The sequence below is a fragment of the Enhydra lutris genome, unplaced genomic scaffold, assembly GCF_002288905.1.
Source record: "Enhydra lutris kenyoni isolate GAN:26980312 unplaced genomic scaffold, ASM228890v2 scaffoldscaffold28, whole genome shotgun sequence".
Lineage (NCBI taxonomy): Eukaryota > Metazoa > Chordata > Mammalia > Carnivora > Mustelidae > Enhydra > Enhydra lutris.
Window position 1 is genome coordinate 23646082 of NW_019154112.1, and position 22579 is coordinate 23668660.

The 22579-nt window shown below is 41.2% G+C and overlaps 1 protein-coding gene across 2 annotated transcripts in view; it reads left to right on the forward strand.

Moving 5' to 3' along the window:
• Positions 1 to 22579, forward strand: part of LOC111152264 (glutamate-cysteine ligase catalytic subunit) — a 47109-nt gene extending 24530 nt beyond the window's left edge. Inside the window, exons 4-16 of one of the 2 annotated variants that reach the window (XM_022510715.1) lie at positions 2825 to 2938; positions 4516 to 4574; positions 4684 to 4817; positions 8706 to 8780; positions 9234 to 9350; positions 10396 to 10534; positions 10960 to 11072; positions 11553 to 11645; positions 11937 to 12041; positions 19079 to 19160; positions 19246 to 19349; positions 19426 to 19546; positions 21006 to 22579. In XM_022510715.1, the coding sequence (XP_022366423.1) occupies positions 2825 to 2938; positions 4516 to 4574; positions 4684 to 4817; positions 8706 to 8780; positions 9234 to 9350; positions 10396 to 10534; positions 10960 to 11072; positions 11553 to 11645; positions 11937 to 12041; positions 19079 to 19160; positions 19246 to 19349; positions 19426 to 19546; positions 21006 to 21217 (1468 nt within the window). In that variant the 3' untranslated portion in view covers positions 21218 to 22579. The remainder of the gene's footprint in view (positions 1 to 2824; positions 2939 to 4515; positions 4575 to 4683; positions 4818 to 8705; positions 8781 to 9233; positions 9351 to 10395; positions 10535 to 10959; positions 11073 to 11552; positions 11646 to 11936; positions 12042 to 19078; positions 19161 to 19245; positions 19350 to 19425; positions 19547 to 21005) is intronic. The other variant, XM_022510716.1, reaches the window with a different exon arrangement.

Genomic DNA, 22579 nt, shown 5'->3' on the forward strand with positions numbered 1-22579 from the left:
CGAAGGGTCCTGGGATCGAGCCCCGCATCGGGCTCTCTGCTCAGCAGGGAGCCTGCTTCCTCCTCTCTCTCTGTCTGCCTCTCTGCCTACTTGTGATCTCTGTCAAATAAATAAATAAAATCTTAAAAAAGAAAAGGAAATTTAGAGGTTGTCATCAAATCTAGTTATGGGTAAAAGTTCCTAAAAGTAAGAAGATGTAAATAGTGAAGCTATGCTCTTAGCTTAGAATGAGGTACATAAATACCACACAGGCATAATAGGAGTTCGGCATCGGGATGCCATTCTACCGAATTGTAAATCTGACTTATCTGTGCTGGCTAACTGTCAGATTGTAGCAAAGTGTGCTTACCTCCTCAGGGCTCAAAAGAGCTTTGGGATTGGTATCCACAGACTAAAACACTTAGAACTATTTTTATACCCTCCCTCTTTTTCTGATAAATATCTGTAATGAACACAGGCGTTCAGGGTCCTACTGCTGGTCTTGGAAAGACACTTGGGATTTTCTCTTTAAAAATCCTCCGTGTAACATCTCAGTGGTCGAAACCCTCCTTAAGCAACTCGGACATTTAGAGATAGATCTTATTTTCTGTGATTGCTTCGTTCTGTCATGCAGGCTGCTCCCCTCTGCCTGCCAGAAGAGCCCCACCTGGTTGAGGGTGGGCAGGTTTGCTGGGAAAGGAGTTGGCCTAGTCCTTTGCCCTAGTGTTTTAAGGAAGAGGGTTAAAAAAAAAAAAGATCCCTACTCTGCCTTTCACTCAGATACTTGAGTGCCTGCTCCATGCCAGACTCATGGGCGTGGGGATGCAGTCATGAACACAGGCAGAGTCTTTGCCTCTGTGGAGACGGAGTGAGCAGGTAGCCAGCCACAGCTGCAGGGAATATAAAGTTGAGGAAGTGCTTTGAGAACAAGATGCCGAGCAGAGAGGGGGACGAGGTTGTCAGGTGGGTTCTGTGAGGTGGGGAAGATGATTGGAGTGATGTCCAGTGTCCTGGGAGAAGTTTAGTGGGAGTGGGGAGGGGAGGGACAGCCTAGGGAGAGTTAGCAGAGTGGGCAGACGTCCCAGGCTGAACAGAAGGCAGCTGGCCAGTGGGGCGAGGACGCCAAGAGGAAAGGGGAGGCTGGGCAGGTAGTTAGCGGGCCAGATCCTATTAACTGAGAATTTGGCTTGCTATCCTAAAAGCAGTAGGAGTTATTATAAAGGGAGAGCTGAGACAGAAGAATGTTTTATTCTGAAAATCTAGGTTTTTTTGTTTTAAGAGGATGTTCATATATTTTTTGATGGCAGGGTATTTTTTGACTTATCTACAAAAGAAGAATGTTATTGGAGAAGCCTCGCCTATCAGTAATAAATGATAAAGTTCTGTTTTGGTGTCAAGAGAGAAAGGAGTACTTGGTTTCTTAAGTGTAAACAGTATGATTTTTCTCTTGGAAAGAGGCTAAACTCTATTGTGGAGCTATAATCCAAAACAATGGCCAAGTGAATATTAAATTAATGATACTTAAGTAGAAATTTTAGTTCCTTAGTTCCTTTAGGCTCAGTTCAAGTGCTCACTGGGCACATGTATTGGACCCGTTGGTAACGGCCTGAGCGGACATGAAGCCTTCCCAGGGCTGCAGAAGGGTTTGTTGGATGGTGCCGGCCTGCGAGAACAGCAGTGCTGGAGGATCTGAGGATCAGAGTGCTGCCTGCCTTTGTCCTGCCCAACACACATTTTCATTCTCCCTCTATTCAGCCTAGTTCTGCTTGCCTTGGAACCCCTGAGAGTGAAGTCTGCCGCTCTTACAGAACTTTCCTGAAGTTTGCAGGCTCCTAGTAAATAGTGCCTACAGCTGCAAGAGTTCTCAGGAACCCTCATTATAGCTGGAAGCGGGTTTCCAGATAAGATCAGCAGATTCCATTGTTGTTCACAAGGCGGATATGGGCAGCCAACAGGTGCTTTATTTTATAAAAGGTAGGGGTTGAGCATAAGGCATGGGTAGTCTTGGCTTTTAAGCCCAAAGTTTCCTACCACTGTTCTAAAGCCCTGACAAGAAAGAGCCTCCCTTGTTTTGCATTCACAAACTTTGTCGGTCTTTGTCCTCTCTCACAGCACATTTAACAATGACCTTAAAATTCTTAACTTGAAAAGCTTGATGTGGAATTTGAGCTTTCCGTTTAGGGATAAAGACAGCGCTTCCTTTTTCTGTGTTGGAATTAAATCTCTTGGTTAGGTCAAGTAAGAGACCTAGGTTGGGTTTCAGACATCAGGGAGATCTTGGGGCACATGGGGACACCTGTAGAGACACTGCCTAATCCTGAGGGACTTGTGAGGTGATCTGTAGAGGCAAAAAGCAGGAGAGCCCTTTGATATTTGAACAAAGCTTATCAACAGGTTGGGGGCTGTGGGGGTATGCAGGGCCAAAAGACAGGTCAAAAAACAATCAGATGAAAGCTGGTAAAGGAAAACCATCGGACGGCTAGGGGGAACCCATAGCCTGTGACAACTGACGTGACCTAGCCGAGGGACTTCTGTGCGGTTGGCTCTTGCTTTTAAATGGAGAGATGGCTAGGACGTGAAGAAGCACTCTAGAGATCCTGAGTGGATGGAGGTCTCTGATAAAGTCTCTAATAGGCTACAATCATCAAAGAAGATGTCAGTGAGGAAGACCGAGTACAAGTGGGTGTTTGTAAAGCACCGTACTTACACAGCATTTGTGGACTAGATCCCCTAGAGGGGGGAAGCGAGACAGGCGTGGGTGGTTCTTAACAGGTGCAGTGATGGCGGGACATTATCAACTTTTGAAAACAAAATCCTATCTACTTAGTTCTTCAATTTGTTGTAGATTAGGCTGTCCTGGGTTCACCCTGCCAGAGTTCAAGCCCAATCCAGTTGAAGGAGGAGCTTCCAAGTCCCTCTTCTTTCCTGATGAAGCCATAAACAAGCACCCCCGCTTTAGGTGAGTATGGCTCTGCCTTTAAAAAGACACGGAACGGATGTCCCTCACTCTTAATCCTGCCGGCTGAGAGTAAGATGCTCCTTCCTAGAATCCTTGTGGAGCACGGACTGAATTCAGGCTCCTTTTGTAACGAACCAGGGAAGCCAGCAGGATATGCACATATGGCTGCTCGATCCACTTCCTAGAGCGCGGCTGACTTGCCCATCTTACAAGTTACCTTAAAGTCATTGACTTAGACACTGTGGTCTTCAGCGTACAGATATTTTTCTGTCCTAGTTCTATAAACACCATTTGGGGAAGTTTTATCTTAATTATTCCCTTTTCTCCCCCTTTCTAAGTGGTCTCATTCCAGTCAATATACTTTCATAATAGGGCAAAATAGGGTACATCTCTTTACCTTCTGTGTTCTATTAACTCCAAGCTCTACTAGCTTGTAGTTTCATTCCTGGGTTTAAAGTGGCTTCAGGGCACACACCAGTCTGATCTTGCTTTGTACCTTGAGTCTCCTGTATCCTCCCCAACCTAGGCTCCTGACCTGCAGGTGGGGACCGTGGGTCTTGTCAGTGTGGATTCCATTGACAGGTCTGCACACCTGTCACATGCAGATTCTTTTGGGGGAACAGATTATAGGCGGAGTTCCCAACTTCAAATGTTAGAGTGTGCCCAAAGGGAAGATAGATTCAGTTGCAAGAAAAGATAAGGTTATGCTAGATGCTACAAGGTAGATGCATCAGAGACCCTCCTCGGAGAAGGGAGAGGGTGCTTCTGACTGAGGAGATCCCCGCAGGCGTGGGAGAGTCTGGTCTGCAAGCTGAGTCTGCATCACCGCTGTCCGCTGCAATCGTGTCAGCCTCAGATTTTATAAATTTTCTAACAGTCACATGAGAAAAGTAAAAAGAAGATGGACTTAATTTTATTGTGTTGTTTAATCCAGTTTATCCAAAATTATTTCAACATGGAATCAGTATTTTGAAATTATTGATAAGACATTTTGCTTTGTTTTTGTATTTTATAGTAAGTCTTCAAAATCTGCTGTGTATATTATCCTCACAGCATATTTTAATTAGGACTTGCCCCATTTCAAGTACACAGCGGCCACAATGTGCCTGGTAGCTTCTGGTTTAGATGCTGTGGGTCTAGAGAATAGGTATTAATACTGCCAATTGGGAGGGACAGTAACAAGGTATTGGGGCTCCAGAGGTTCCTAGGGAAAGTGAGTTATTAAAGCTTGAAGTCTTCAGAGTGAACACGGGGAGGGTTAGAAATACATGGTGAGCCCAGACCACTGCCAACCCCAGACACTTGAATTTGATTTGAGAAGTTACAGGACTGGGGTGTCCGGGGTGGAACAGGGAAGAGAATAGCATTCCTGATCAAGAGGCAGAGGAAGTGGTGTTAATGCAAAGCCTTCTCACAGAAAATTCCCTTAGAATAGCTTGATTCACAGGGATATCCTGTAGGATTAGCTCAGACACTTCGTTTGAGGGAGGATTTTTCTTTTTACTTGCATATGAGTGAATTCTTTTACCTGTTGGTTCTTAGGTGGCTGATTTATGACGTTTGGTTGTCTGTTTCAGTACCCTAACAAGAAATATCCGACACAGAAGAGGAGAAAAGGTTGTCATCAACGTACCAAGTAAGTCCACAGAGGGGTGGTGGGGTGGGAGGGGCAGCTGGGGAATTGCTGTTTAATCCTTGAATCTCACCCTTGTTCCGTGTTTCGTTTGTTTAATTTAATCCTGCAGTATTTAAGGACAAGAATACACCGTCTCCGTTTATAGAAACATTTCCTGAGGATGAGGAGGCAGCCAAGGCTTCTAAGCCTGATCATATTTACATGGATGCCATGGGATTTGGAATGGGCAATTGCTGTCTTCAGGTATTGTTTCAAATACACATTTCTACTTACTAACTTGTTTGCTTTATAGATACGCATGTTTTCAGTTATACTGTGATAACAGTTGAAATGAAAGCTAAGTGTGCCTTTCTGAAAACCAGTGATGTTTACTGAATTCATTGGTAGCTACCTCCTGATGGAGAAATCATGGCATCTCCAGTTTGCTACAGAGATAAATGGTTGTTACTTACAGTGTGAACTATTCCATGATCCCTGCCTCTGTTCTTTCTAGTGATGGTTGGGCCTGGAGCTTGTAACATCATTCAGATCTGTTTCTGAAAGGGAGCTCTGGATGCACTCCAGTGCCCTTGTGATCCAAGGGAAGGATTGTTTGGACCGTAAATTGTTCATATCCAGGCAAGGCCATCTAGTGGTAGAAGAAGAACGACTGAGTAGCCTGTGTTTGCCTTGCTCCTGGCAAAGTCACATAGGAGGTGGCACAGCCTTTCTCTGTTTCCTCGGTTAAAGCTTCCTACAGATCTAGTCAGATGGCTGGTGCCCCTGGCAGGGACTGTGCTGAAGCTCACTGAGGACCTGTATGGGCAGGCACAGGACCCACCCAGCAGCAGTGGGTTCAGGCTGTGCCTGTCCCTCATGCGGGATTTGGATAGCTCCCCTCACTTCTTTCCGTCTTGGTTTTCTCCTCGGTTCACTGGAGGGCTTATGTTAAGTTCCCTCCTAGGTTTGACTCTAAGCTAATATTTACTTCACTGTTTTTTTATCAATGGAAATGCTTGTTTTAACCTTCCTTTGCTTAAAATCATAAGAACAGGAGTAGGACTTGCACAAAGTATGAAGTGAAAATTGACAATTTCAAATAAAAAGGCCACTTGTTATTGCCCAAGGAGAGTGTATCCAGATCGTATTACTTCAGAAGATTAGAAGTGGTATCCTTAGAGGCCTGGAGTGGTGTGAAGACTGGCCCTGATGTGAGTTCTTGAGCTTCCGGTCTGCCTACTGTCCACCCAGAGGCCCAAAAACTCTGCATTCCCATCATCTCAGACAGCTGCAGTGTAGACATGTGCCTTCTTGCACATAAAGCTCTGATGTGCTTATTTTTATAACTCTCTAAAATGAAAATTGAATGCCAGAGTCCGATTTCTCCATGCTGAATGTGTTTACATAACCATAATTTTTTTTTCCTAATTTCCCTGACTTAAATAGGTAGTATAAAGTGTGTGGTCTTCCAAACAAACATAGGCCAGTAAGTTTCTTTACAGAGGGTCACATTTCATAAAAAAAAAACCTTTTAACTTTTTTTTACCCATGTATCTGCTCTTCTATCTTAATTATAAATGTTTTTAAAGAGAACCGTTAAGCTCTAGAACTTACAGAGCATGGCTTTAAAATTGTATCCGTGCAGTTGGGGTACTGGTTGCCTTTTCTGGTTTAATATTAAACCAGCATGCCCTGCGGGGGACAGCACAGTCACTTCTCTCCAAAGGGATGGTCTTTCCCTTGAAACACCATTCAAATAAATGTGTTCTAACCTTTTTACTTGTAGATAGAATTTTCCATCCAAGTTTACACTTTGTCATGGGTTTAGGATGAAGTTTTCTTCTTGATTGCAGATCCAAGACCCTACTTTGAATACTCAACTTAAAAAATTATTAGCGTGAATCACATAAAGTGTTTGGGAAATGAGATGAATTCCACACATCGCCTCAGAAAACACCCCGCTTTGTGTCTTCAAGTGGAAAACTAGAAACTGCTTGTTAAAGCAGAAAATGTTTGAATTTTTTAAGGTTAATGGAAGACTTAACTGTACAAAATAAAAGTCACATAACCACACTCAGATGCTTGACTCTTGGGAGTTTTTCAAGAATCATTTAAGTTCATGCACGTTGTAATAGGTTTTTCCAGGAACCTCTAAGAAAACCGGGTGGCTTCAAGAATGGGTTCTAGGTAAATTTTAGACATTTAGCTTTCTAACATCTATTTTTCATACTTCCTCTTTTTTCCCGTTTCCTAGTGACACTGCTTCTCCTTTTATGGGATACTTTAAAAGGACACCAGAAGCCAAAACTGTTCATACTTTAAGGACTAAAGACTCTTTTACTCCCCCTGCCCCTAAGCCATTAATCACAGTCATGTTCTGTTTGATTTGGAGATACATACATTAGCTCTTGAGTGCTGAGGCCATTTACTGAGTATATCTAGAATAACTAAGTCACTTCACTGTTGTAACTTAACTATGGAATTCCAGGTGCAAATTTTCTGAAGCATACTTTTTTCCAGGATTTGCCCGTGAATTGTCTGGTATATACTAGGTCATCGAAGAGAAGCCAATCTGTCCCAGCAGAGAAGTTTGTAAATACTTGGCTTACTGTCTCCCATTTCCTCACTTGCCATTTTATCCTTAGCCTTGCACAAGCTGATTTCTGAGTTCCCACCTCTTTGCAGAAACTTCCCTTGTTTTGGTGAAGAGTGACCTAATTGCCAACACTTAATTGTTTATTTTAACCTTTGGTACTCTTACTCCTTGACGTCTAGGACACAGCTCTTTTCTATGTTATATTACTTTGTAATGGCTGGTTAATTGCCAGTACACGCTAATTAAAATACAGGATTGAATCATTAACAGAAATTATAGCAAGTTATCTAAACAGTTTTCTGCATTTAGTAACCACACTGACATGAATATAATTCTCCAGGTAGACGGCAAGTCTCCTAACACAAGTTCTTTGTTAAAAAAGCAAAATTGAGACCTGGCTAAAACTATGGGAAATAACAGGTTGGGCTTATAATAATAATAAACATATTCACTTTAATGCTCCTTCAAGGATTAAGCCCTTAAATTATTTCCTGCACCAACACTAAATTCAAAATACCATTATTAAATAACCACAGAGGACAGGAAAACTGTGTACCCCATTTGTAGTTAATATAGTTATGCTAACACAAGCAGGATTTGTGTTATTTGTCCCTTCTACTGCTCCCCACCCCAAGGCAGGCAGGACTTTTTTGGTTTCTTTTGGGTAATTGTTTCTAGAACATTTTGTACTAATGAACAGTTGGATTTTTTTTTTTTTTCTCTGCTTAAGTCTGAAATGTTCTACTTATCCCTCTTCTGCAGGCTTCCTGGGTGATCTTGCCCATCGTCAGAATGTTATCTGAGCCTACTCCCTAAATACTTCTCCAACTCAGATGGGCATCAGTCCTGGAGACCTGGCCACTTAAATAAAGGGCTGCTTTATGTGCTTCTTTCCTTCATATGCCCCTCGTGTCTTGGTGCCTCTGCTCACTGGCTGTTCCAGGAACACTCAAGCCAAAACCCAAGTCTTACCTTCATTCTCTGTACCCTACCTCCTGACCCCCAGCAGCTGCTGCTTGGACTCTGGTGTGCCCCCTGCAGCCCTCCTGGGTCACTTCCTTGTCAGCTGCAGTATTTTAACTGCTCTCCCTTCCTCCAGTCTCACTCTGTCCCAGGCTAGTCCTTGTACTTGCCACCAGTGAGCTTGGGAATCCATCATGAGCATCTCTATTCTTTTGTGCCAAAATTTCTCTAGCCCTTGAGCTCAATTACGTGCCTGGGATGCTGGCGAAGGAAACAAGCCAGCAGAAGAGGGGATTCCTTTCAAAACTTGACATTTACCTAGTGTCTTCCTTTCCGTTCCTGCCATTTTAATCTTATTTAACTTAGGAAATGGTTATTTGTATTAGTTGGGAACGTGATCAAATACCCTTGTTGGGCAAAGTTCATCCAAGGCAAGATGTAAACAAAACTGCTGTGTTAATAAGTGTTGTTAGCCGTGGAGTGACCATTGCACACCATGCCCACTGTCTTCCCTGGCCATCCCCCTTCTCAGACTCGACTCCTCAGGGAAGATGTTGATTCGTCGTTGTTAATAACTTGTAATTCTTAAACAGGTAACGTTCCAAGCCTGCAGCATATCGGAGGCCAGATACCTTTATGATCAGTTGGCCACTATCTGTCCAATTGTTGTAAGTAGAAACGACATCTTATTTAAAGACTTCCTTGTAGAGAGAGTGCTTGTGCAACATTCACTTACTCTGCCATTTAAGTCCAGTTCAGACTTTATTCAGAAATGGACATAAATAGTATGCATTTAGAGCTAATGGACTAAGACTCCCAGCTGTAGAAGTTTACTATTGCTGGCAAGACACCTGTGTATTAGTGTCAAGTTTGAGTGTAGCCGTTTCCCCTCTCCCATCCTTCACATTCAGTGTGACAGAGGGGGTGATTTAAATTAATCCCATCCAAGGATTTGAGTCCCTTCTGGTGTCTTTCACTATGAAAATGCAGGCACAAAGGAGTAGAACTCCATAGGGCTCACCTCAACGGATTCCTCTAGACCGGAGATAACTGCATGGTGCTTTTCTCAGCATGTAAGTGACACTTCGAACCTGCAGGTGCTGACTCTTGTTTGTTTTTAGATGGCTTTGAGTGCGGCATCTCCTTTTTACCGAGGCTATGTGTCAGACATCGATTGTCGCTGGGGAGTGATTTCTGCATCTGTGGATGATAGAACTCGGGAGGAGAGAGGACTGGAGGTGGGAGTGATTTTCCTTAATAGTCTTTTTTAAAAGTCAGGCAGGTAAAATGGGTTATTGTAACTACTTACAATGTTGAAGTCTCCCTTAAATTGTTATCTTGAATGGGCTAGTCACATGGGGGAAGAAATTCACAGGTTTGAACTTGTCTTTGATGTCATAGTGTTTGTTTTGGGGTGAGTATATGGGAAACCTGATTTGGATGGATAAGAAGATTTCATCACTTGCTGAAATCTGTATTTGTTTCATTTTCTTCTGAAACTTAGTGATGCTTTTTTCCCCTACATTTTCAAACTAAGTGGTGATGGGCTCTTGTTACCAAAAGGCTTTTTGGCACTACATGAGTGCTTTGTGTATGAGCTTTCTGCTGTGGAATCTGTGGTCGAAGATTATTTTGCCTCATGTAAAGGGTTAGGTTGCCTAATAAGGGGAAGTTAGTGCCTCTTGTTTGCTGTTGAACTGTGACCATGCACTTCTCCAACCTGGAGTGTGCATCAAGACCACCTATGGAGATCTTTATAAATAGACACCCAGGCTGATTTTAGATCTAATAAACAAGGATCTCCAGAACCGGGACCTGGACAGGGGTTTTAAATGAGCCCTTTTAAGTGCCTCTGACGTTCCCAGCCAGGCCTGCACTGCTGCTCAGGTCTTTGTGTGAGTGCTCATGAACTGCTGAACATGTTGCCTGAGTAGAAGAAAACTGTAAAGGAGAAATGGTTTTAATAACTTTTATGCTAATAGCTTCGCTTTCAACCTTGGCATATATTTTGCTAGCTTAGTAAGAATGAAGGCAATCTGCTTAAAAAAAAAAAAAAAGTATACTTAAATCCTATCAGAGAACAGCTACTTCAGTTACTTCCAAATTTCTTAATTTTCCCTAATAATTTCTCAGGATAAACTTCTTTTCAGGATCTTAAGGTTGGATAGTTATATATAATTATTACATATAAAACATAAAAGTATTTAAATAGAACTATTTGGGGCATTAATTTATTTCCAGAGTGTTTTATATGGCATTCATTCGTATTTTTTTCAATTTTAGCCACTGAAGAACAGTAACTATAGGATCAGTAAGTCCCGATATGATTCGATAGACAGCTACTTATCTGAGTGCGGGGAGAAATACAATGACATTGACTTGACGATAGACAAAGAAATCTACGAGCAGCTGCTGCAGGAAGGTGAGCAGCCCCTCCTTTTCTTTGGATTGGATTGTACACCTTTAGTTCTTCAAAGCTATTGAGAACTTTTTGCTGATTTCTGGTCTGGTTTCTATTTTTATTGTGAAGTCTCGTCACTTTTCTTATGAGACTGCCTGTTCCTGAAGTTTTCAAGTTCCAAATACTTGTGAGATCTTCTTGACTTACTTGGGAAGTCGGTATCTAGGTCCACACCAGTACCCCACCATCACATAAACCGGTGACACTTCCTCAGGGGCTGTAGGATAAAACCCTGGGTGACATGTGGATACTGAACAAACCAGCCATTTCCTAAGCTTCTAGATGACCTGTCTTCAAACTTGCTGAACTGTCCTGTCTTCTTACTGGACGTAGACACAGTGGAGCCTGAGGCTTTGACGGGAGTCTGGTGTGACCTTTCTTGACAGGCATTGATCATCTCCTGGCCCAGCATGTCGCTCATCTCTTCATTAGAGACCCACTGACTCTGTTCGAAGAGAAAATACACTTGGATGATGCCAATGAATCTGACCATTTTGAGGTATCTCCTCTGTTTTAAATGCATTTCACTTCACTAACCAAGATGGAGGCATTTTCTGTACCTGCGAGTGGTTAGTAATAGGAGAAATCTCTGATGCCTTTCATTGTCTAGTGCAATAAAGAATTAAGAAATTTTAGAGTGGTTTAAAGTACCCTTATTTTATGATTCTGACTAGTTGTATCTCTGATTCTGCATTTTTTCACTATTTTCTCTTGCTTGCAGAAAGGTGAAAAATTCACATATGCTGTAATTAAAAAAATAGGATCAGATATTTCTCTGCTACCAACATATCACCCAACTTTTGTTAAACATTTTTCCTAGCAAGTCACACACCAAGGAAATCTTAAATTGTACCTTTTTGTATTTTTAATTAAAGAGTATCTGGTATCAATAGTGCATAATCTTCCCTTATTAAACATCAGACGATCTTAATATTTTCCTGGACATGTGGAAAGTTGGTTTTCTGCTTTTTTATTATAGAATATTCAGTCTACAAATTGGCAGACAATGAGATTTAAGCCCCCTCCTCCAAACTCAGATATTGGATGGAGAGTAGAATTCCGACCCATGGAGGTAAGATGTGTGTCAGCAAGAAGTGATTCAGTGACGCCTGACCTCTGCCCCTTACCCTTCTAATGCTCTTCTCAGATACTCTTCAGATACAAATCATATGTGTGCATGATAAAAGCAGGTCCAAAAGCTAAGGATTGATTTCTGAGACTAGACTGTAGAGAGAGGACTTCCCGGGCCTTCTTGGTGAAGTAGGAGTTGGCTTGGGAATGACATGATCTGAGGAGGGTCCTGTCGGGGAAGAGCTTGTTTGTGTGGTTGGTCTGTAACTTCTCTGGGCTCTTGCTTGTCCAGGTTCAGTTAACAGACTTTGAGAACTCTGCATATGTGGTGTTTGTGGTGCTGCTTACCAGAGTGATCCTTTCATACAAACTGGATTTTCTCATTCCACTATCAAAGGTAAGAATGTGTTTCAGTATAGCAATGGGTTTGGGTATCTGTAGATTATCTGTTGCTTATTTATGTGTAATATTTATTTTAGATCTGACCTGATGGAGAATTTTCACCATTTAGAATAAAATGCTTCTTCTCCACCCTATTCTTTTCCCTCTTAAGCCAAAGCTTATGCTGTAGATTTTTAGTACTGCGTTAGTAGAGATTCCTGGAAAACAAAGTGCTAACAGTAGCTTCTTAGCCTGTTTGAAAGAGTTTTAGGGTTGTTTTTGAATAACTACTTTATTTATAGAGGCTTTCAATTCAGGTTGATGGCTGGAGGGAATCCACATCCTCCCCCAAATGCGGTTTCGGTGACCGTATTAAAAGAAAAGAGGAGAGGAGCAAATGTAACTACAGGGGATGTAGGGAAGGGTCACCTCAGTGGAGCCGAACTGGAGATGTTTCTGGAGAAGGTAGATTGGACTCTCAGAAAAACAACTAATAGTTCATCCTCTCCAGCCCAGTAACAACCAGAAAAGGAACTCTCTGGAAGCAGTTTCCCAGAGGAGCCCTGGAACAATTGCAGGCTGTGAGGCAGCAACTAACTAACCTGGAGACCTTCGGTTCCGGGCCCAGTGGGTCTCTGGGCACAGCAATGGCTGGGAAAGGTTGCTGGGCTGAGTGAGGTCTGCTGAGGATTTAGTGTCAAAGAAGGGAGAGGTAGAGCAGCCCTGACAGAGCAAGCACAGGAGGAAGAGAAGAAATGCCTAGCTCAGCATCTGCCCTTCCTCACTCCCCACTATCTCCCTGAGGGGGGATCTCTAGCCTGTACCTATCCCACCCGCACACCCTGAGGGAAGTCTGGCTGTCAGCCTGTCTCTGCCTGCTCTTAACACCCTGGCCAAAAGTAACCCATAGGGAAGAAAAAAAAAAAAAAGAAAGTAACCCATAGGATTCTGTGGACCATTTACCCGTATGGGTGTACCTGCTAGTGGGATCAGGCCCTGTAAGGAAGAGTCCCAGGAAGTTCCCCATCTACGCCTTTGTTAACAGATTTGAATAGATGTCTGAAAGCCAGCAGAAAGTGGATAACTTTTTAATAGCCTTAAGGGAAGGGCCCAGCTGGGCTTACAGAATGCATTCCCCTTGGTGAAGTATAGTTAATTCAAGCAACTGGAAAGAACTCCTAAAGAATTTCTAATTAGTGCCCTTGGAAAATATTCTATGGAAAAGTCACAAAATAAACAAGCACTATGAACAGGAGAGCATTTGGAGAAGACTTCTTAGGAAAAGCTACACTTTTTCTTAAGATTTTATTTATTTATTTGACAGAGATCACAAGTAGGCAGAGAGGCGGTTGGGGGGAGAAGCAGGCTCCCCACCGAGCAGAGAGCCCAATGTGGGGCTCGATCTCAGGACCCTGGGATCATGACCTGAGCCGAAGGCAGAGGCTTTAACCCACTGAGCCACCCAGGCGCCCCAAAGCTACACTTTTAAAACTATTTTTACCAGTAGAGCTGATGCTATTATTAAAGATCCAAGTTAATAATTTAGAGACCAAATTGAGATTTATCTCAGCAGGATGAAAAGGAAATGGGAAATCATGGAAAAACTGAAACAGAGAATTCCTCTGGAAAATTTGATGTTTATAATCAAGAGAATGGTCTATATAAAAAATGAGATCTAGTAATCTGAGAAATAGAATTTTCCCAGAGTGAGAGTCCATTAAGGATGAGACAGAAATACTGAAAGAACCCAGATCTAGGAATTTCTGAATCCTAAAGAGAAAAGTCAACCATCTCAATGGAAGAGAAAATTCAGATAGCTCCAAGAGGAAAAAAAATAAATTCTCCTCTCCAACATTAAATACTATGAGCTGGAGAAAAGTCTACAGAATCCTGAGGGGTAAAGAAAACAGAATTTCTTCCCAAACTTGAAATTCCAGGTGATCCTATCAAAACTTAATAGATTATGTCAGAACTCTTACCTACCAGGGGGATAATTGAAGGAGATTTATGGTACAGTATAGAAATAAGAGATTTTACTTCTAACCTGCGAGGTAAAAGGAGTGGGAAAAGAAAAAAGAGAACCTTTCCAGTGCCACAAAAGGTCGGGGTAGGGCAAGGGAGTGGTATGATATAGCCCAGAGAACGTAAAATGGTGAAAATAAGATGAAAACAAATTTGAACAGACTAAACCATCCTGTTAAAAAGCTAAAACAGATGATCCAGAAGAGCAACATAATGGTGTAGAAGTTTGCTTCCCTAAAACAAGGACAACTATGGAAGAACAACTGGATAATGACCTTTTGAAGAGATAGCAGAAATGACCAACTGGTAACAGAAGTGTGAGAATAAAATATTAAACAGAGAAAGCAGTTTTCTATACTCTTCCAGGATAGTAAACCTGTGATTTTTGTTTTGTACCTTAAAGCGTAGCAGACCTTTCTCAGAAGCAGGAGCAAATTAAAGGCACTCTAGTGTGGTGGTTCTGACGGAGCTGCATGGTGAGCAGTAAATTCATAAATCACCTGCATTCCTCACAGGCTTTTTAACCTGAACAAGGTTCTTAGCATCCCAGTGCCTTGGTTTGCATGTGTAGAATTGGGGATAATTGAGCTGTTTGTTGTAAGAACATGTGGGATTCATGGAGGTAAGTCACTTAAGAGTGCCTTGCCTGTACTCAGTACCTGACAGGCCATATAACCAAAGGAGGAGAAAGGCTGTTGGGGAATTAAAAGGCACAGTTTATTAGCTGGGTTATATGGTTCTTATCACAAGTCTCCTACCACAGCACATGTTTTTCCAAGTGCCCTGAGGAAGATTTTACAAAAATTAAGGAAAATCTTCCTCACAAGAGTAAACACCATTCAAGATGCATTCCCACTAAAATTCAACAAAAAGATGTTCAAGAGAAATTTAAGTTGGAAGTTTAAAATTGCTTTCTTCATAGGTTTTAAGTGAACTCAAAACTAGTATGCTGATAAAGCTAGTCTCTAGAGGGAGCTTTAAGTACTTTAAGTACTTCAGAGATTTAAAGTAAACCTTAGCTAGCAGTCAAACTGAGAATCTAAAATGCAGTAGTAAAGTATATTTCTAGAGAGAAATTTATAAAAGCAAAAGTTACAACAATGATCTTTATGAACTTTTGTCAAGAGTAAGGAAAAAATATTAGAAATGAAAACCTGTCCATAACCATGATGGAATTTTAGGCTGTTATTTGGATATGTTCCTAGAAGTGTCTAGATTATTCAGGAGGTCATGTGTCTTTCAAAAAAAAAAAAAAAAACCCATAACAATAGAATTTAAGTATGGGAGACAGGCTCAGTAATCAAAGACTTGGCACCATCCATCCTAGTTCAACATGACCCTTTATCTTATAGAGGTTAAGATTCTCCTAAGATTTCATTATGGAAAATAAAAGACTAAAAAGTGTAAAAGGTCTACTTTAAGGGTCTTAAAAAGTTTTTGGAAAATTTAGAAATTACAATCAAGAGGAGTTTTTTATACATGGAGACAAAATAAACACACAATGCTCTAAATTGGGAGAGTAAAAAAATAGTTTAAAGAGGGAAATTTGCAGTGATACAAACCTATCACAAGAAATAAAAATTCCAATGAGCCTTATGCCTAAAGGGACTAGAGAAAGGAGAACAAACCCCAAAGTTAGTAGGAGGAAGGTAATTCAGCTCAGAACAGAAATAAGTGAAATAGTCACTTAAAAAATTAGGAAAGATCAATGAAATTGAAATATCTTTAGATTCCTCAAGTAAAAATGGACACAAGTAAAATTAGAAATGATAGGGAAGTGTAACAGTTGACACCACAGAAAAACAAAGGATTATGAGACTACTAAAGTTACATTAAGCCAACAAATTGGACAAACAAGAAATGGGTAAATTCCTAGAAATAGAATCTTCTAAAACTGAATACAGAAGAAATAGAAAATCTGAACAGACCAAATACTAGTAATGAAGAGGAATTGATAATTCAAAAACTCAAAAGTCCAGACCAGATGGATTTACAGGTGAATTCTACCAAACATTCATTCATTCATTCATTTATTTGACAGATCACAAGTAGGCAGAGAGGCAGGCAGAGAGAGAGGAGGGGGAAGCAGGCTCCCTGCTGAGCTGAGAGCCCGATGCGGGGCTCGATCCCAGGACCCTGAGATCATGACGTGAGCCGAAGACTGAGGCTTTAATCCACTGAGCCACCCAGGTGCCCCCTCTACCAAACATTTAAAGAAGAGTTAATATTGATTTCCCTTATACCTTTGCAAAAAAAAAAAAAGAGGAAAAGGAGCTTTCAAATAATTTCTGAGGCCAGCATTACCCTATTATCAAAACCAGATGAAGATTGTATAGGTGAATATCTTTCATGAACATAGATGCAAAATCCTTAACAAGATATTAGCAAATCATATTCAGCAACACGTTAAAAGGATCATTCACCATGATCAAGTGAGATTTATTCTGGGGATGTCAGGATGGTTCAGTGTTTGTAAGTCTCAATCAGTGTGGTACACCACATTAACAGTGAAGGATAAAAATCATTTGAGTGGATGCACAAAAAAAAAAGCACTGGCAAAATTCAACATCCGTTCATGATTACTCCCCCCACGGTGGGTTTAGAGGGAACATACTTCAACTTAATAAAGGCCATATATGAAAAACCCACAGCTAACATCATATTCAATGGTGAAAAACAGCTTTTCCTCTAAGATCAGGAACAATACAAGGATATCCACTCTTAACAGGTTTGTTCAGCATGGTCCTGAAAGTCATCTTAGTCACAGCAATTGGACAAGAAAAAGAAATAAAAAGCATCCAAATTGGTAAGGAATAAGTAAAACTCATTATTTGCAAATGACGTATGATATAGAAAATTCTAAAAACTACACCAAAAAACTCCAAAACTATTTGAGGTAATAAATGAATTCAGTAAAGCTGCAGGATATAAAATTGACAGTACTCTGTTGCATTTACATATATATAGTAAAGCAGAAAGAAAAAAATTTTGTATACAATTAAGCCAAAAAGAATAAAATACCTAGAAATAAACTTAACCAAGCAGTAAAAACCTCTACTCTGAAAACTATAAAACATGGATGGAAGAAATTGAAAATGACACTAACAAATGGAAAAATATACCATGCTTATGGATTGGAAGAATATTGTTAAAATGTCCCCACTACTCAAAGCAACCTGCAGATTCAGAACAATGCCTATCAAAATACCAATAGTATTTTTCAAATAACTAGAACAATCCTAAAATTTGTTGGGAACAACAACCACCTCCCCAAAGTAGCCAAAGCAATCTTGAGAAAGAACAAAGCTGGAGGTATTACAATCCCAGATTTCAAGATCTACTACAAAGCTATTATAATTAAAACAGTAAGGTTCTGACCCAGAAATAGACACATAAGTCTATATGGAACAGAATAGCCCAAAAATAAACCTACTCTTATGTGGTCAGCCTGGGACAAAGGAGGCAAGAATATACAATGGGGGAAAGTCTCTTCAGTAAATGGTGCTAGGAAAACTGGACAGCTACATCCAAAAAAATGAGACTGGTAATTTGGTAATTCTACTACTGGATAATTACCCAGAGAAAATGAAAACATTAATTCAAAAAGATCTATACCTCTGTTATATTGCAGCATTATTTATAATAGCCAAGACCTAGGAAGCAATCCAATAGTCCCATCAATACATGAGTGGAGAAAAAAGATGTGGTTCTATATATAATGGAATAGTACTCAGCCATAAAAAAGAATGAGATCTTGCTATTTGTGACAGTATGGGTGGACCTAAAGAGTATTATTCTAAGTCCAAGAAAGACAAAGTCCTTGTGATTCCTTCCATGTAGAATCTAAAAAAAGCAAAATAAAAACAGAATCAGACCCTTAAATACAGAGAACAAACTGATGGTTGCGGGGAACGACGGGCGGGGCGGGGGAGGTTGGAAGTGAGCAAAACAGGGAAGGGCAACAGATCGTATAGGCTTCCAGGTATCAATGACTAAGTCCTAGGGAGGAAGGAGAAAGCATAAAGGGAATATAGTCAGTGGTACTGCAGTAGCCTTGTATGGTGACAGATGGGGGCTACACTTGTTGCAAGCACAGCATAATGGATATAGTTGTTGAATCACTGTTTTGTACGTGGGAAACTAACATAACATTGTGTGTCAACAAAGCTTCGATATAAAGATACAGATAGCTGGGACACACAATCACAGGCTCTGATTTAACTGGTCTGATCTGTGGCCTGGGCATACCACATGATCCAGCAGTCTTACTGCTGAGTATGTATTTTTTCCTTTTTTTTTTTTCCCTTTTTTTCTTTTTTAAGTAGGCTCCCTGGTCACCATAGAGCCCAGTGTGGGGCTTGAACTCCTCACAACCTTGAGATCAAGAGCTGAGCCGAGATCCAGAGTTGGATACTTAACCAACTGAGCCACCCAGGTGCTCCTGGATATATATTTTTTTAAAAAGTTTTTTGGGCTCGTGTATAGTTGATGTGCTAGAACTACCTGATGGATCCTCTGTTCTTGGAGAGCTAAGCTTATTCCGTATCTGACAACCTGTCGACTCTTCTCCTCTGCTCACCACAGTGAGGCAGCAAATCCCCAGTGGCAGGGAGGGCACAGCCCTGAAGCAGAAGTTCTCTCTAGGTTCTCTGCTTTTGGTCACCCTGGCATCTTGGATGAGTCACTGTGCTGTGTGGGGAGAACCGACCCCTTGCCCTCCACGGATTTCTTAGTAGGCTCAGTTACAAAGGTGCTTTGGAGTGCAGACAGCCTGTGTGAATAAAAGTTTTTGTTGTGTTTTTTTTATAGTAAACTTAGAATTCCCCTGTTATTAAAAAGCACATGCTGACCTGTGGTTGGAGGACACGGGCCCCACATAAGTCAAAAGTCTGTTCTTCCAACAGAAAGCGTTGAAGGGGAAAGTAGAATTCTTATGGGGTGAGTCTTAATTGCAGAAGCAAGGGAGGTACCCCAACTTCTATGTTGGATCGGGAATGTTCTGATGTAGCCATGATTATTTTTCTCCCTTAGGTTGACGAAAACATGAAAGTTGCACAGAAACGAGACGCTGTCTTGCGGGGAATGTTTTATTTCAGGAAAGATATTTGCAAAGGTATTACATTCTTTTAGATTCCTAGGGGTCACTTACTTGAGGCTCCAGCAGGCTGCTCAAGTGCCTGTGTCCTGTCCTCCGGCAGGTGGCAACACTGTGGTGGATGGCTACGGCAAGGCCCAGAACAGCACAGAGCAGGCACTCGAGGAGTACGCCCTGATGAGCATAGACACCATCATCAATGGGAAGGTAGGGGCCCTGCCCTGCTCACCTCGCTGCCTGTGCCCGTGGCCGGAGCACTAATGATGTGTCCTGCTTCTCACAGGAAGGTGTGTTTCCTGGGCTGATCCCGATTCTGAACTCTTACCTTGAAAACATGGAAGTGGATGTGGACACCAGATGCAGTATTCTGAACTACCTAAAGCTAATTAAGAAGAGAGCATCTGGTATGGCATCCTTTGCTTCTCTTTCTTGTTTTAAGTCTTAACATAGGCAGAACCTTACAGTCTTACAATCTTAGTTTCTTGAATAGTAGTCTGCTCGAGGACACTGTTTTATCAGTGCATTCTTTCTCACATTTGATGTCTCTGCAGTACAATACACCTTATAATCATTGACTGATTAGTGGTTTTTTTTCTCTTACTGGTTCATAAAGCAGTGATGCATCTTTAAATAGCATCTTAGGGGCGCCTGGGTGGCTCAGTGGGTTGAAACCTCTGCCTTCAGCTCAGGCCATGATCTCAGGGTCCTGGGATCGAGCCCTGCATTGGGCTCTCTGCTCAGCAGGGAGCTGCCTCTCTGCCTACTTGTGATCTATCAAATAAATAAATTTTTAAAAATCTTTAAAAAAAAAAAATAGCATCTTAGACAATGAACTAGATTGCCTGTTAGTCATTTAGGGGCAGCTGTGTTTGTGGTACATCATCACGGGCTCTTTCTTTAGGGCTAAGTAACTCTAGGTTCCAGGAGCGACAGCTAGGACTTCTGGTTCTTCAGCCTGTTTCCATCCAGTAAGACCCCAGAACCCCTCTTTTTTGGTTCGTTTTGAGATCACATGATGGTGCCTAGCCAGGGCCTGGCACAAGGGAGTGGTCAGCTGTAAGAGTAATGGCATCAATGTTTCCCTTGAGGTTTTCATGAACCTTCTGGAGTCACAAAAGAATATCTCCAAATGGTGTGTCTGCCGGTTCCTCCTTTCCTTCACTTTACTTACTATTCCTTGTTTTCTCCACCTCTTTGATGGAAGATGGTTCTGGGAACTTCAGACCCTACAGTTCTGGACTCAGATGTAGTTCTTCGGCCAAATGGGAGGACCCAGGTTCTAGTACACACGTTAGCTCCCGGTGTTGAATTTCTTCCCCATTTTGTTGAAGGATAACTGACCCACATCACAGTATAAGTGTAAGGCCTACAGCGTGGTGGGTTTTTTTGATTTACATATCTTGATTTACATATATTTACATATATTGTGAAGTGATGACCACAGTCTGCTCAGTTAAGATCCTCTTGTTATATAGACAGAAGAGAAAGAAAAACTTTTCCTTGTGGGGCCTACTCTCTGGCTAACTTCCATATAACACTTAAGCGTTAGCTGTAGTCCTTGCGTACATGACATCTTTAGTGGCTCCCCGTATCTGAAGAGCCTGCAGCGTCCCTGGATGGGTAACATTGAACCTTGGATGTGAAGTTCCAGTTGCCTGCCTGCAACCTAGACTTCTTCCCCAGGAGGAATTCTTCCAACACCCTGGAAAACATTTTCCCCAGCCTCTGCCATGTGGGTACACCAGAAGGCCCTACTGATTTTTCTTCAGGATTGTGTTTGTGCTGGTCACTAAATGTCACCTTACTTTAAAACAAAACAAACTTCTGTTAACTTATGTTGTCTTAATTCTCCCCCCACCCCAGGAGAACTAATGACAGTTGCCAGGTGGATGAGAGAGTTTATCGCAAACCATCCTGACTACAAGCAAGACAGTGTCATAACTGACGAAATGAACTACAGCCTTATTTTAAAGTGTAACCAGATTGCAAATGAATTATGTGAATGCCCAGAGTTACTTGGACCAGCATTTAGGAAAGTAAAATATAGTGGAAGTAAAACTGACTCTTCCACCTAGACCTTCTGCAGAGGGAGAAAAACATTACAATTTTACTCCTCAGCCCCTTTGTGTGGGATGAAGACCAAATTCTAGAATGGCACTGTCTGGGGCCAGTCGGCCAGAGATGGATTTAGAGGCTTTCTTTCAGTAGATAAATCTAGAGTTTATACAGTGTACATGTACATAGTAAAGTATTTTTATGATTAACAATGTATTTTAATAACATTGTAAAGTTATTGTGAACTGGCTTGTACATTTTTTCAGTTCTTACTCTGGAAGACCTATTGTCCAAGCACTTTTGTAGATGTAATGTACTCACTGTATTCTACCTGCATTCCAGAGCTCAAGATGTTTACTGTAAATTCTGGGGGTTTTTTTAAGACTTTACCTGGGACCTGATTCACTGAAATGTATCCCTTTACTTTAAAAAAGTTGGTCATGTTAATTTTCTTCGAGTCCTCCCCAGTGTTGTGTACTCTAAAATCACTATTGAATCCCTTGAAATGCTTCAAGGGTAACCTTGGGTTTCTGGCATCTTGTCTTTGTTTCTTTTGTAATTGGAATAGCTTGGTCATCCTGCCTCAAGCTTTCCCCTCTAAGTAAAATGCATTGAACTGAAAGCTGTTATTAAAGGTATTTCTTTAAATTTGCTGATTTAGGCATTAAGTTTAAAGAGAAGGCTGTAGGAAGAAAGACTATTATTTTGAGTTCACCTGTAGTGATTAGTGGGGTGATTTTTTCTCTTCCTGTACAAACCAAGAGTAATGTCAGAAATAGCACCAGCCCTTCTGCTGTGGCCCCTCTTCGTTCTGATCGCTGCTATATATATACTTTTCAAATCAAATGCAGTTGCTTAAGTCTTTATTTTGTTATTTTCTCTAGTTTCCTGTAAACATACTGACATTCTCCTAAAGACCATTCTAGATTTTACCTGGGGAATATTCCATATAATGCTTACCTTCTCTGTGAAAACCATGAATGAATCATGATGTGCACTAAGTTCGGTGAATCAGGACCCGACATGTTTAATTGTAAATTAAGTTTACATAATTGTTAGTGCTTTCTGTTAAAGGGTTTTTTTTTCCCCAATTAGTTAGGTCCTAACTGCTTCTGAAATAACTATGTATAGTAGATTATGCAAACTTTTACAGGCATAAATATTTAAACTGTAATGCTAATTTTAACAAACTGTGATAAAGCTGCTTCAGCTAAGCCTGTTTGTGTATAAATACTAGGCTTCGTGTGATGTTTCATACATGTATTTTGGAAGATTAAAGAATGCCTGTTTTTCATTTGCAGTTTGCTTGTGTAAATCAAGTTGTAAAAAGGCAGATGAACTAAAATGTTTGTGGTATGAGGAAATAAAAGAATGGAATTAGC